This window comes from Leptonychotes weddellii, chromosome 11 (assembly GCF_054177405.1).
Source record: "Leptonychotes weddellii isolate Sample4059 chromosome 11, ASM5417740v2, whole genome shotgun sequence".
NCBI lineage: Eukaryota > Metazoa > Chordata > Mammalia > Carnivora > Phocidae > Leptonychotes > Leptonychotes weddellii.
The window spans coordinates 1,346,717-1,357,574 of record NC_138379.1 but is presented as its reverse complement, the minus strand read 5'-3'; the positions used below and the strand labels follow the sequence as shown (position 1 = coordinate 1,357,574).

Here is a 10,858-nt window from a genome sequence, read left to right as displayed (position 1 = left end):
CGGATAAACGTGGTCCATCCACACACCGGACCGTCACTCAGCCTGAACACGGAGGGACACGCTGACACCTGCCAGAGCGTGGATGGACCTGGGGGACGTGATGCTGAGTGAGATAGGCCAGACACAGAGGGACAAGTACTGCAGGATTCCCCCCACATGAGGTCCTTAGAGTCTCCAGATTCACAGGGAACAGAGTGGATGGTGGGTGCCAGGGGAGGGGTGGGGGTTGGTGACTCGGGGACAGAGAGTGGACGGTGGGTGCTGGGCACCGGGGGAGGGATGGGGGTCAGTGACTCCGGGGGACAGAGAGTGGACGGTGGGTGCCAGGGGAGGGATGGGGGTCGGTGACTCAGGGACAGAGTCTCAGTTTGGGAAGATGGAAAGTTCTGGAGACGGATGATGGGGACGGCTGCACAGCAGTGTGAATGTACTTAGTGCCCCTGAGCTGTGGGCTTAAAGGTGATTAAATGGTAATTTTTATGTTATATGTATTTTACCATGATTTAAAAAAAATAATAATTATTTTTTCAAAACCAATAATTCGAAGAGCATTTGGGCTGGAGAACAGTTGTGGGTGGGGAGGTGGGTGGAGAAGCCACCCTGGGGCCACTGCAGACATCCCGAGGGGCTTCTGGAGCACCCTGGAGTGGACGGTGGGGGGTGGGGCGCCTGGGGTGTTGAGAAGGGAGAGTGGCTGGAGCAGCGGTGAGGCTGCAGGCAACCACCGGGAGATGCGTTGGAGGGGTCAGGAGTGAGGGCCCAGCAGTCACCCCAGCTACAGCGGGGACCCCAGCACCCCACCTTGTCACTTGCTGCCCATTGCCCCTGAACCTCTCTCTTCCTTTATTTAACAGACACCTGGGGCCCACTGTGCTGGGCTGGACGGGGGTGCCCACAAAGACACCCAGAGAGAGTGGTGGAAGGTGCTCTCCAACTACGAGACCGTCAAGGCAGGGACCCTGCTGTTTTCAAAGAGCACCCCAGGCAATGCTTCTAGGGTGACCCAGTGAACACGCAGGTGGATGCATGCAGCCCGCCCCTGCTTCCTGCTGCGCCCTTTCCCGGAGCATGAGCCTCGGCTTTGCTAGCTCCATAGGACCCGCCGCTGGGGTGGGAGCCGAGGCCCCGTCTGGCGTCCACAGGAGACCTGCGTGAGCTCTCGGTCTGGCCCGGGTGGGGGCCGCAGTCGGTGGCCGGAGGGAGCTGGCTCAGCCAGGACGAGTTTATTAAAAACAAGCTGGAGATCAAGGAGGGCCAGCTCATGTCAGCCGAGCTCATCCTGGGCCCCAGAGTCATCAGAAATAAGAAAGCGCGGATAAGCCCTGTCTAAATATCACGGCAAGCGGGGTCAGCGGCAGGCAGCTGGCAAATGTCAGCCGGGGGCGGGGGCCCTCCGCGCCCCGGGATTAGTGGGAGGCCTGGAACGGTTGTGCCCGCCTCCCCGGCTGCCCGAGGGAGGCCCGAGCGCGGAGGATTACCGCTGCCAGCGTCTCGGGGGGTGGGGGGCTCTGCTTTCGGCCCTGCTGACCCCCGTGGGACAGGGGCCCACTGCAGGGGGGAGGCCGAGCGGGAGGAAGCTGAGCCTGGCCCAGGAGAGGGACACATTCAGGTCCCGGAGCCGGGCTGCCCACAGAAGACCCCAGTGGGGCGGGGCGGGGCGGGGCGGGGGAGGCGGTGACGTTTAGGGAAGCGACGGGACTCCTGGCGGCCTCTGACAGGGCTCCCCTCCCTGTGTGACAGTGGCCCTCGGTCCCCTCTGAGCCTGTTTCCTGCACAGGGCTGCGTGCTTCCTTCGGGGCGGCACAGCGAGTGCAGGTCACCCTCTCTGGGCCTCATGTGTAGTCGGCGCCCTGGTCCCCCGTCCTGGGCTTCCCGAGCCAGAGGGAGCAAAATGTGTCCCCGGTGGGCAGACAAGGGAGGACAGATGTGCCCCGCATGGGCAGTGATCCTGAGTCTCCCGCAGGACCAGCACGCTCCCCAGGGGTGGGACTGGCCAGCACAGCCCCATCCCGAAAATGTCAGCGCGGGGGCCAAGGTGGGACCTCAGAGCAGCTCCCCACGCCTCGCCAAAACAAGATGGAGAGCAGGCGCGGGCGGCCCCGCACTCCCCACTCGGGAAGGCAGGTGGTGAGCCTGCGTGGGACTGCGGGCGGATGGGGTCAGGACCCAGAGGGGGCCTCAGTCCTGGGCAGCCCCCGACTCCCAGCCTGCTGCCAGTGGAATGTGCAAGAAGCACGGCAGAGGTGCCTGTGACCCAGGGGTGCAGGGGCGTGGGCCCCCTAAGCGCTTCCAGCGGGCAGGCCCTAGGAGGGCCAAGCAGGCGCTGGGCACCCGGAACAAGCCGGGCCAAGCAGAGCCCGGGGGGACCTCCAGGAACCCACCCTGGCTGCCCGGATGTTCAGCTGAGACGTTCAGCTCGTGTGCTCTGGGCACGTCGAGCAGAGCACTCTGTCCCCTCCTGAGTTTTGGCCCCCGTGACTCTGCTAATGCAGCCCGGGGCCTTGCGGGCCCACAGCCGGAAGCTGGCTCCCCTGTAGGATGGGCGGGGTCAAGCGACGAGGCGGCCCCTCACCGCCGAGAGCGCCGGGAGCCTGGAGCAGCGGGACCAGGGGCAGGTGACTGGGACCCCAGGGCTGGCGGGGGGCGGGCACCGGGCCTGTCATGTGCCCACGTGCTGCTATCAAAGCACAGCTGTGGGCGCCTGCCCCCGAGTGGCTAATGAGAACGGCATGGCGCTCTTGTCTCCGGCGGGCTCCGTCGTCAGCCGACTGAGAGCCGGTGGGAGGGGGCGGCCGGCGAGCGGAGTCCTGCAGGGGCCAGGCGGGGTGGGGGGCCTGCGGACGGACCCCAAGGAACCCACAGCACCTGGCAGGAAGCTGAGGCCTTGGCCGTGACGTGGAGTGAGGGTCTGGAGGGACGCGGAGCCAGGAGCCGCCCCACGGGCAGCCCACCGTGGCCGGGCAGACCTCCTGAGGCCCAGCTGCCCACCGCATGCACCGTTCAACCCCCGTCCACGTGCACGGAGGCTCCCATGGGCACGCTCACGCACAGGCCGCCAGAGCTACCGGCGGAGCTCGTGAGCGTGGGCTCCTGAGCCTGGCTGCACACATGGCCAGGGGTGCTCACAGCCATGTCGGCCTCTGCAGGTGACGGGGGGAGCCTTCCGCCCAGAGCCCCGTGTGAGGCCAGCATCCTGCCCCTCGAAGGCACCTGAGCAGTGAAGAGTCGGGGTGCTCTGGGGGTGGGAGCCACCGAGGACTACAGAGACCTCTCTCTGGCCAGGGCCACCTGACCCTGAGGCCTATGTGATCTGCCCCTCCCCCCCTTCCTCCAACCCCTTCCCGCCTTGGTCCCGGGCCTTCTGGGCACCTGGTTCCCCTTGTCACCCCAGTCCAGTCCCCTTGGCCTCTGCAAATCCTGCAGGCCCTCCCTCCTTCATGTGGGGCCTGGGTCTGACCACACTCGAGTCCTGCCCTCCCTTCCATGTCAGCACAGGGATGCCCAGCCCGGCTGCCCTGCCCCAGGCCCCTGCTGGAAGGACCCTAGGACAGGCACTCTTAGGGAAGGCGTGGACAGCTTTTCCAGAGGCCCGAGAGCACTAATCCCGGGTGTCAGTGGGACCTGGTGCTCCTCCTCCCCATGGGGATGGGACAGGGGGCAGAGTCAGGATCCCCTTTCCCACCCTCCCAAAGGTGGATTGCCAGCACTGAGCCCGGAGCCCAACCTTCTGCCAGCCCGTCCCCCTGCCCCATTGAGGGGTCAGCCTGGCGGGAAGGGAGCTCAGACGAGAGGCAGGAGGGAGGTCTGCCTGGAGGAGGAGGGGCGGCCATTGGGCCCGGGGGCCAGGCAGGACTTGGTCTGGGGAAGGGAGCCAAGCGGGTCACTGCTGCAGGGGCCTGGGGACGGGGGGGGCGGGGCAGGGGAGACATGGCCCGCTCCTCCCCTATCTCTTCCTGCAGGTCTGACTTCCAAATGCCCAATTATCCTGAGTGCATTGGATCGACCAGTGGGGCGGTGGCTCTGGGTCCGACCTGCCCCCGCCGGCTCGCCCAGCTGCTCGGTTCCATCCGATGGCCTCGTTAGAGCTAATTGCTCTGACATTTCAGCTCTGACAGGGCCAGTGTGACAGGCGTCTTGGGTCTTCTTCCAGCATGGGGGAGGGTGGGCGACTGCTCCCCCGCCTGTCCCCAAACGTGGAGAAAGGCCCCGGAGCCCTGGGGCTGCGCCGAGGCTGGAGGTGGGCGGCCCGGGCAGGAGGGGCGGGACACAGGCCTCCCTGTCCCCTGCAGCCCCCAAGGACCATGGGGACCCAGGGGTGGCCCAGGGCAGCATGACATCCGGAGTGCCCCCAAATCCTCTGAGGGATATGGTGTGTGCCCGTGCAGGCCCGTCTCCCTGTGAACAGGGACCCTAGTCCCAGGCTGTGGGCTCTGGAGGGGCTTCTCTGGAGACCCGCTGCCCGGGGCCCCGGGGCTGTGTGTCCCACAGATGTGTGCCTCTCCCAGGACACAGACGATGCCCACTGACAAAGACCTTCATCCTGCTCACACCATGGAAGCAACCTCTGACCCCTGATTGCCGGGGAGCACGAACCTCAGACTCTTCGCAGGTGGTTTTCGACGGTGGGGCCCTGCAGAGCCACGGAATGAGGACCTCAGGTAGATGCCCCCCTCGGGTTCCCTCGGCAGCTCAGCCTGGGCCCTCCTGTGGTTTGGGGAGGAGAGGAAGGGCGGGGTCCCGCAGTGGGCAAGGCAGGGGGCCCAGGGGGAGCAGCCCTGCCTTCGAGACAGGCCCTGAACCTGAGGCTGGAGGCCGCCTGCCCCACCCCTGCCCCACACCAGGAACCTGGTCGATGCCAGGGAGCTGCATGCTGTCCTTATGGGCCATTACGTCCTCTGGAGGCCGGGGCACAAAGAGGCCACAAGAGGAAGCACCCAGCTCAGCACTGGTGCTGAGTGCCCGGCCTGACCGCTGGGATTATTCAGGGTGATGGGAGGGGTGGGGAGCTGCACAGGGGGCTGGCCCCTCCTCCCGATTCGGCCCCAGAGCGCACCCCCACCGCGCTGGGCCCCGGACGCTCTGCTCCTCACCCTGCCCCCCCAAGATCGGCTCATACTCCCAGGGCTGTCTGGGCAGCAGGGACCCCATGTCCTCTCCTGGTGCCCACCTCCTCTGCAGTGGCTTGAAGCCCTACCCTCTATCCCTGGGGTGGGGGCCGCTGGTCTCCGTCTGCCCCTTGGATTCCTCTCCTTATGGCCTGAGGCCCTGGATCCTTGAAAGGAATGTCTTGCGAGCTGGGAATCCAGGGCTCCGGACGCTGCAGGACCCAGAGAAATCACTTGCCTGGGGTCTCAGTCTCCCCTCTGCAGGATGGGTCTACAGACGCCTCAGCTGTCTATAGGCAGGCCCTACAGATCACCGTCTGGGCTTGAGCCCGGGAGACCCTGGGTGCAGGGGGAGCCGCGGGCCAGAAGAGAGGACCCGAGGGTGTCTAGCCAGGAAAGAAGATGCTGGCTGGGGTGGACCCGCGGGTGAGGAGGAACGGCCCGGACTGCGCCCAGGTTGGTCAACCAGCCCTACAGGGTGGGGATGTGTGGGAAAGCCTTCCCAGGATGGACCCCCTGTGCACGGACAGATAGACACCTGGTCAGAGGAAGCCGGAGGCCAGAGGGGGAAGCACACAGCTCGGGAGGGAGTCCGCAGCTTCCGCCCTCCTGCCTGCTGCCACCTGGCCCCAGGGAAGGAAGCTTAGCCCCCACGGAGCCTCTGTGCAGGCCCACGCCAGCTCAGGTAGGCAAAGGAATTAAAAAACAATATTTGTGTCAGCAGAAGACATTTGCCGAAAGGTTAAATCCACACTCAGCCACTCATCCTGCGCGGTGCTTAACCCCCTGCCCGGCGCCCCCCAGGGCAAACCTGCAGGCCTGGATCCGCATCCCTAAGTGGTCCCTTGCAGCCCACCCTGGAGGGGCGGAGGAGAGCCTGTCCAGAGTTCCAGGAGGCCTGGATGCTGGCTGGGGACCCTGGTGCCCTGGGGTAGAGCCCGCCCTGGCCTGCACCCCGGGGATCTCGGAGCAAATTCTTCCAGGGCCTTCAGGACATAGCGGCATCCCTATGGAAGACCTCCTCTGGGCCAGGCCTTAGGGGCAGAGGCCGCTGAGACATGCTCTTGAGCCCAGAGTCTAGGAGATGAGTCAGGCCAGGGCCCACACCAGGCACCAGGAGATGCAGTGGGCCAAGCAGCTGGGGGTCCTGGCCTCAGGGTGTTTGCAGAGGAGGGAGATTAATATCAGGGACAAGAAAGCACAGACATCACAGAATGAATGGTGGCTGAGCTGTGTTTTGTGGAATGCATAGGAGCTCACCAGGAGAAGAAGGGGGTGAATATTGCAAACTTGGTATCATGGACCCCCAGGCCCTCCTGGAGCAGGAAGTGGGAACAGCCAAGGGTGAGAAGATCAGCAGGGGGAGGTGGGAGGAGGCACTTCCCTCTGCACTGACTGAGCTCTCAGACTGCTTCCAGAGGGTGATGGGGAGCCATAGAGGGTGGGGAAGTAAGAGTGTTATGGTCAGACCGGTTTGGGGGAAGGTCCTGGAGGAGAGGGGTTGGCCAGCCAGACATCCCTCCCTCCGCTTCCCAGGCTCCTCACACTGGAGGGATGGGCCTTTCTGGAACATTCCAGGTCTCACTGGCTGTGCCTGGGGATCCAGGCCCAGGGAAATGGGACGAGGGATAGCTAACGCTCCTGCTGGTGGCATCTAATGGAAACATGCCGTGGGATCCCGTTGGGAAATTTGATGAAGAATCTTCTGGAAAAGCAAATGTTCTCCTGACATCCCAGGTTGGAGTCAGGATTTCTCCTCTCGGGGGTTTCCAGGCCACCTGCCACGTGCAGTCTCAGGGTGCCCAGAATAGTACCTCCCTGTGTACCCACCGTCACCCCCACCTGGGGTGTGGAGCTAAGGGGACGCCAGCTGTCCCCAGCCCCGCAGAGCCTGTCCTCTGGAGCTGAGGTGACTCAGAGCGAGGTCCGTACCCCTGCTGGGCGCCTGCAGCGGGAACGCAATTAGATTTAATGGGACAGAGCCCTTTCTCCTGCGCGTCTTCGCTCCCGCCCACCGCCTCCCTCAGGCGGCAGCGGCAGGAGAGGATGCGGGGAGGTGGGAGGTGGGGGACGTCAGCTCAGCCTATAAGAGGCCGCCCGGCAGAGGGCTGTGGAGGCGAGCCCTATACGGACACCGGCGCCATGCCCACTCCCAGCTCTGCCTCGCCCCAGGCCAAGGGCTTCCGCAGGGCGGTCTCCGAGCTGGATGCCAAGCAGGCCGAAGCCATCATGGTAAGGGGACTGCTGGTGCCCGATGGCCAGCATGGGCTGGAAGCGCAGGGGTGTCCCCCAAAGGCTGGCAGGGGCCCCGGACTCAGGGTCCATATGACGCCACAGACCTGGGTGCGGTGTGGGGTCCTGGCCCTGAGCATCTGCTCTGCCCAGGCTGGTAGGCGACCCCCGACCACCCCACTGGGGGGTGTTTGAAGCTCCGTGGGTGGTTCCTCCCCGGCCCGGCGTGTGTGTGTGTGACAGTGTCCTGGGCCTTGGCGGCAGCTCCTGGGAGAAGGTGCCGGCCACACGGAGGGGCAGACCCCAGTCCTGAGCCCAAGGGTGATAGGGGCTCCAGGGCGGTTTCCATCGTCATCCACCTGTCCACCGGCCACGCATTCGTGACCACGTGTGACCTCTTGTCTTGAATCCCACCTCCCCTGCCTAGACACCCTGGGCCCCTCTGACTACCAGGACGGTCCCCAAGGCATCACCCAGCACCTGGGGGCCCCCGGGGGCAGGAGGTCTGTGCCGGGCATCCTTACCTCCATGAGGCTGGATAACTGGAGACCACTCAGGCCAGAAGAAGGGTCTTGCATGTCCTCAAGGATGCCCCAGAATGATCAGCTCCCAAACATTTCAAATGAGCTTTTGTTTTTAGACCTTGAATGAAAACATGGTTTGGGTTCTGGAAATGTGATTTGCAGGCACCTGCTCAGAGAACTGTCCCCCCACCCCCGTTCTCAGTGAGACGTCCTCCCCACCCAGCTCCCAGGGCCCACCCAGCCTTGCAGGTGCTCCCTGACCCGGGGCTGCAGCCCTGCTCTGCTCACACCCCCGAGGCCAAGCGGGGGCTCGAGGGGCTTCTCCTGCACCCTCCCCACCATGTTCCAAGACCCGAGGACACCAGAACCTTCTTGGAAATTCAGCTCCAAGGGACGAGCCCCAGACATTCAGCTCCTTCTTCATGCAGGCCTGGGGGCTCACGGTCTTGGGGACAGGCTGTGGACCAAGTTTGGCCATGTCCCTATGCTGTGGGGAAGGGCTGGGGTTGGGGTGCCGAGGTGACGTCATTCAGTGTGGCTGGCGTGGGGGTCCCTCCCAGGAGCCAGACACCATGTTCCCTGCCCTCCCCAGTGCTCTGGCTGATGTCCACCTCAGGGTCCTGAGTCACCCCTCCTGTCACCTCGTCCAGTTGGGACCCGGGGACAGAAGCAAGGCAGCATGTGGGTGCTGTGGGCCCATCCTCCTGCCACACCGGCCCCCAGCCTGTGGCTCCACATCTTCCTGGCCACCCCCCAACCCCCATCGGGTGGAGACAGGCTCTTAGTTCTGCCGCAGCAAGCGAGGCCTGGCCAGCCGTGTACCCCCCCGTGGGCACAGCAGGGGCTCACGGACGCCAGCGGGTCGGAACAGGGACTGGGGGCGGCCAAGCACAGGGAGAGCTGGGTGTGTCCTGTCCCCGCAGTCCCCGCGCTTCATCGGGCGGCGACAGAGCCTCATCGAGGACGCTCGCAAGGAGCGAGAGAAGGCCGAGGCCGCGTCGGCTGCCTCCTCGGAGCCCGGGGACCCCCTAGAGGCCGCAGTGTTCAAGGACAAGGACGGGAAGGCCATGCTGAATCTGCTCTTCACCCTCCGGGGCGCCAAGACCGCGTCGCTGTCCCGGGCCGTGAAGGCATTTGAGGTGAGGCTGGCTGGTGTGGACCTGTGGCAGGTGCGGACACGGTGTCCTCTCCACGGGACTCACGCAGAGGCATGACTGCCACTGAGGGCCACCAGGGGAGAGGGGCTCAGGAGCCCTGGGCCTGGGGGTTTGCACCCCCGAGAGCTCTAGGGGGCCCCACGGCCCTCACAGTCCCCCTCGTGGTCTCGGGAACTGCCTGAGCCCGAGCCCTCCACCGGGCCGTGAACTCCCGCCACCCCCACACCCACCACGTCACACACAGGTGACATATGGGGTGAGTGCGTGTGGCTCCCAGCAGGGCAGCCTGGGAAGTCGGGGTTCCCACCCCCCCTGCCCCTGACGGGCTCTGGTTAATGTGATGGCGGATGGTATTAGCTGTTCTGGTCACACCAGGCCGGGCGGGACACGGGCTCCTGGCCCCCAAATGACATTAGAGCTGGGCTCCTGCTCCTGGACATCCGTGTGGCCCGAGGGCCTGTCAAGAACCAGCGTCCTTGTTGCTGGGCAACAGCGATGGGCGGGAGGTGGCGGCGAGCGGAGCCTTCCTGCCAGGCCCCTGGGCACTCAGTGGCGCTGAGCGGGGGGTTGAGCCTCCTGGGTGGGGGGGCCACAGTGGGGTCCAGGGCCCACCCCCAGACCCAGATGAGGCCACCAGGGGTGGCGGACCCTCCGACCAGCAGCTGGGGACTCAGGCCCGAGGGACGCAACACGTCACCCAGAACACTGGGTGGAGGGACCGCGCTGAGGACTCCCATCACGCAAACTGGACGAAACCCCACCTCCCAGCCGCAAGCCCTCCCCAGGCCGCAGGCTCTGACCCGAGTGTGGAGGACGGCTTGGGTGTTCGTGGCCGCAAACGTCCAGGGCGGGGCCACAGGAGCTGACCCCACGGAGCTTCTTCCTTCCCATCCCCGTCTCCCCTCCCTCCCCGTGTCTGTCTCCCTGTCTGTCTCTCTATCTCACCATCTCTCTCTGTCTCTCTCCTTCTCTGTCGCTCTCCATCTCTCTTTCTCCATCTCTGTCTCTCTCTCCATATCTCTCTGTCTCTCCATCTCTCTCTCTGCCTCTCCATCTCTCTCTGTCTCTCCATCTCTGTCTCTCCCTTGCTCCCTAAGACGTTTGAAGCCCAAATCCACCATCTGGAGACCCGGCCCGCCCAGAAGCCACGGGCAGGGGGCCCCCACCTGGAGTACTTTGTGCGCTGTGAGGTGCCCAGCGCCGACCTGCCCGCCCTGCTCAGCTCCGTGCGCCGGGTGGCGGAGGACGTGCGTGGTGCTGGGGAGAACAAGGGTGAGGCTGGATCCTCTGTCCTTGTGGGTAACCCATGACCTTGAGATGGGGCACATGACCTTGAGATGGGGACACAGAAGCTTCCACAGGGGACCCCTGAGGGGACCACATGTGAGGCCTGGGGGGCCCCCTCCCTGCCGGCTCAGGCCCTCCGCTCATCTGTGTGCTGGCCGGGGCACCTCTGGGACCTGCCCACTGTCACGCCCCCATCCCCCACCCCGCCCCCCACTGAGGAAGCCGCAAGGGAGGCTGCTTCCAGGCCGGCCTGACGCTCATGCAGGCCCCTGTTCCCTCCACCCTCCATGAAGTCCTCTGGTTCCCGAGGAAAGTTTCTGAGCTGGACAAGTGTCACCATCTGGTCACCAAGTTTGACCCTGACCTGGACTTGGATCATCCGGTAAGCGGGTGCCCCCGGGCCTCCTGGCCTCCTGTGTCCCCGTCCTCATGGCCAGGGTGTCATGGATGGGGCGTCACTCTCTCTGTCTGCTGTCTGGCTCCCGGCAGAACCACCGAGGCCGGGCTTGGTGCAGCCCTCAGGCACCCTGCTGCACAGGGCAGGGAAGGGGCA

At 65.1% G+C, this 10,858-nt stretch overlaps 1 protein-coding gene across 1 annotated transcript in view; it reads left to right on the top strand.

Annotated features, from left to right (window-relative positions):
- Positions 1–7,247: 7,247 nt before the first annotated feature.
- The window catches only part of TH (tyrosine hydroxylase), a 7,967-nt gene continuing 4,356 nt past the window's right edge, over positions 7,248–10,858 (top strand). Inside the window, 5 exon segments of the mRNA XM_081797400.1 lie at positions 7,248–7,337; positions 8,092–8,143; positions 8,762–9,000; positions 10,116–10,290; positions 10,599–10,720. Coding sequence (XP_081653526.1) covers positions 7,248–7,337; positions 8,092–8,143; positions 8,762–9,000; positions 10,116–10,290; positions 10,599–10,720 — 678 coding nt within the window.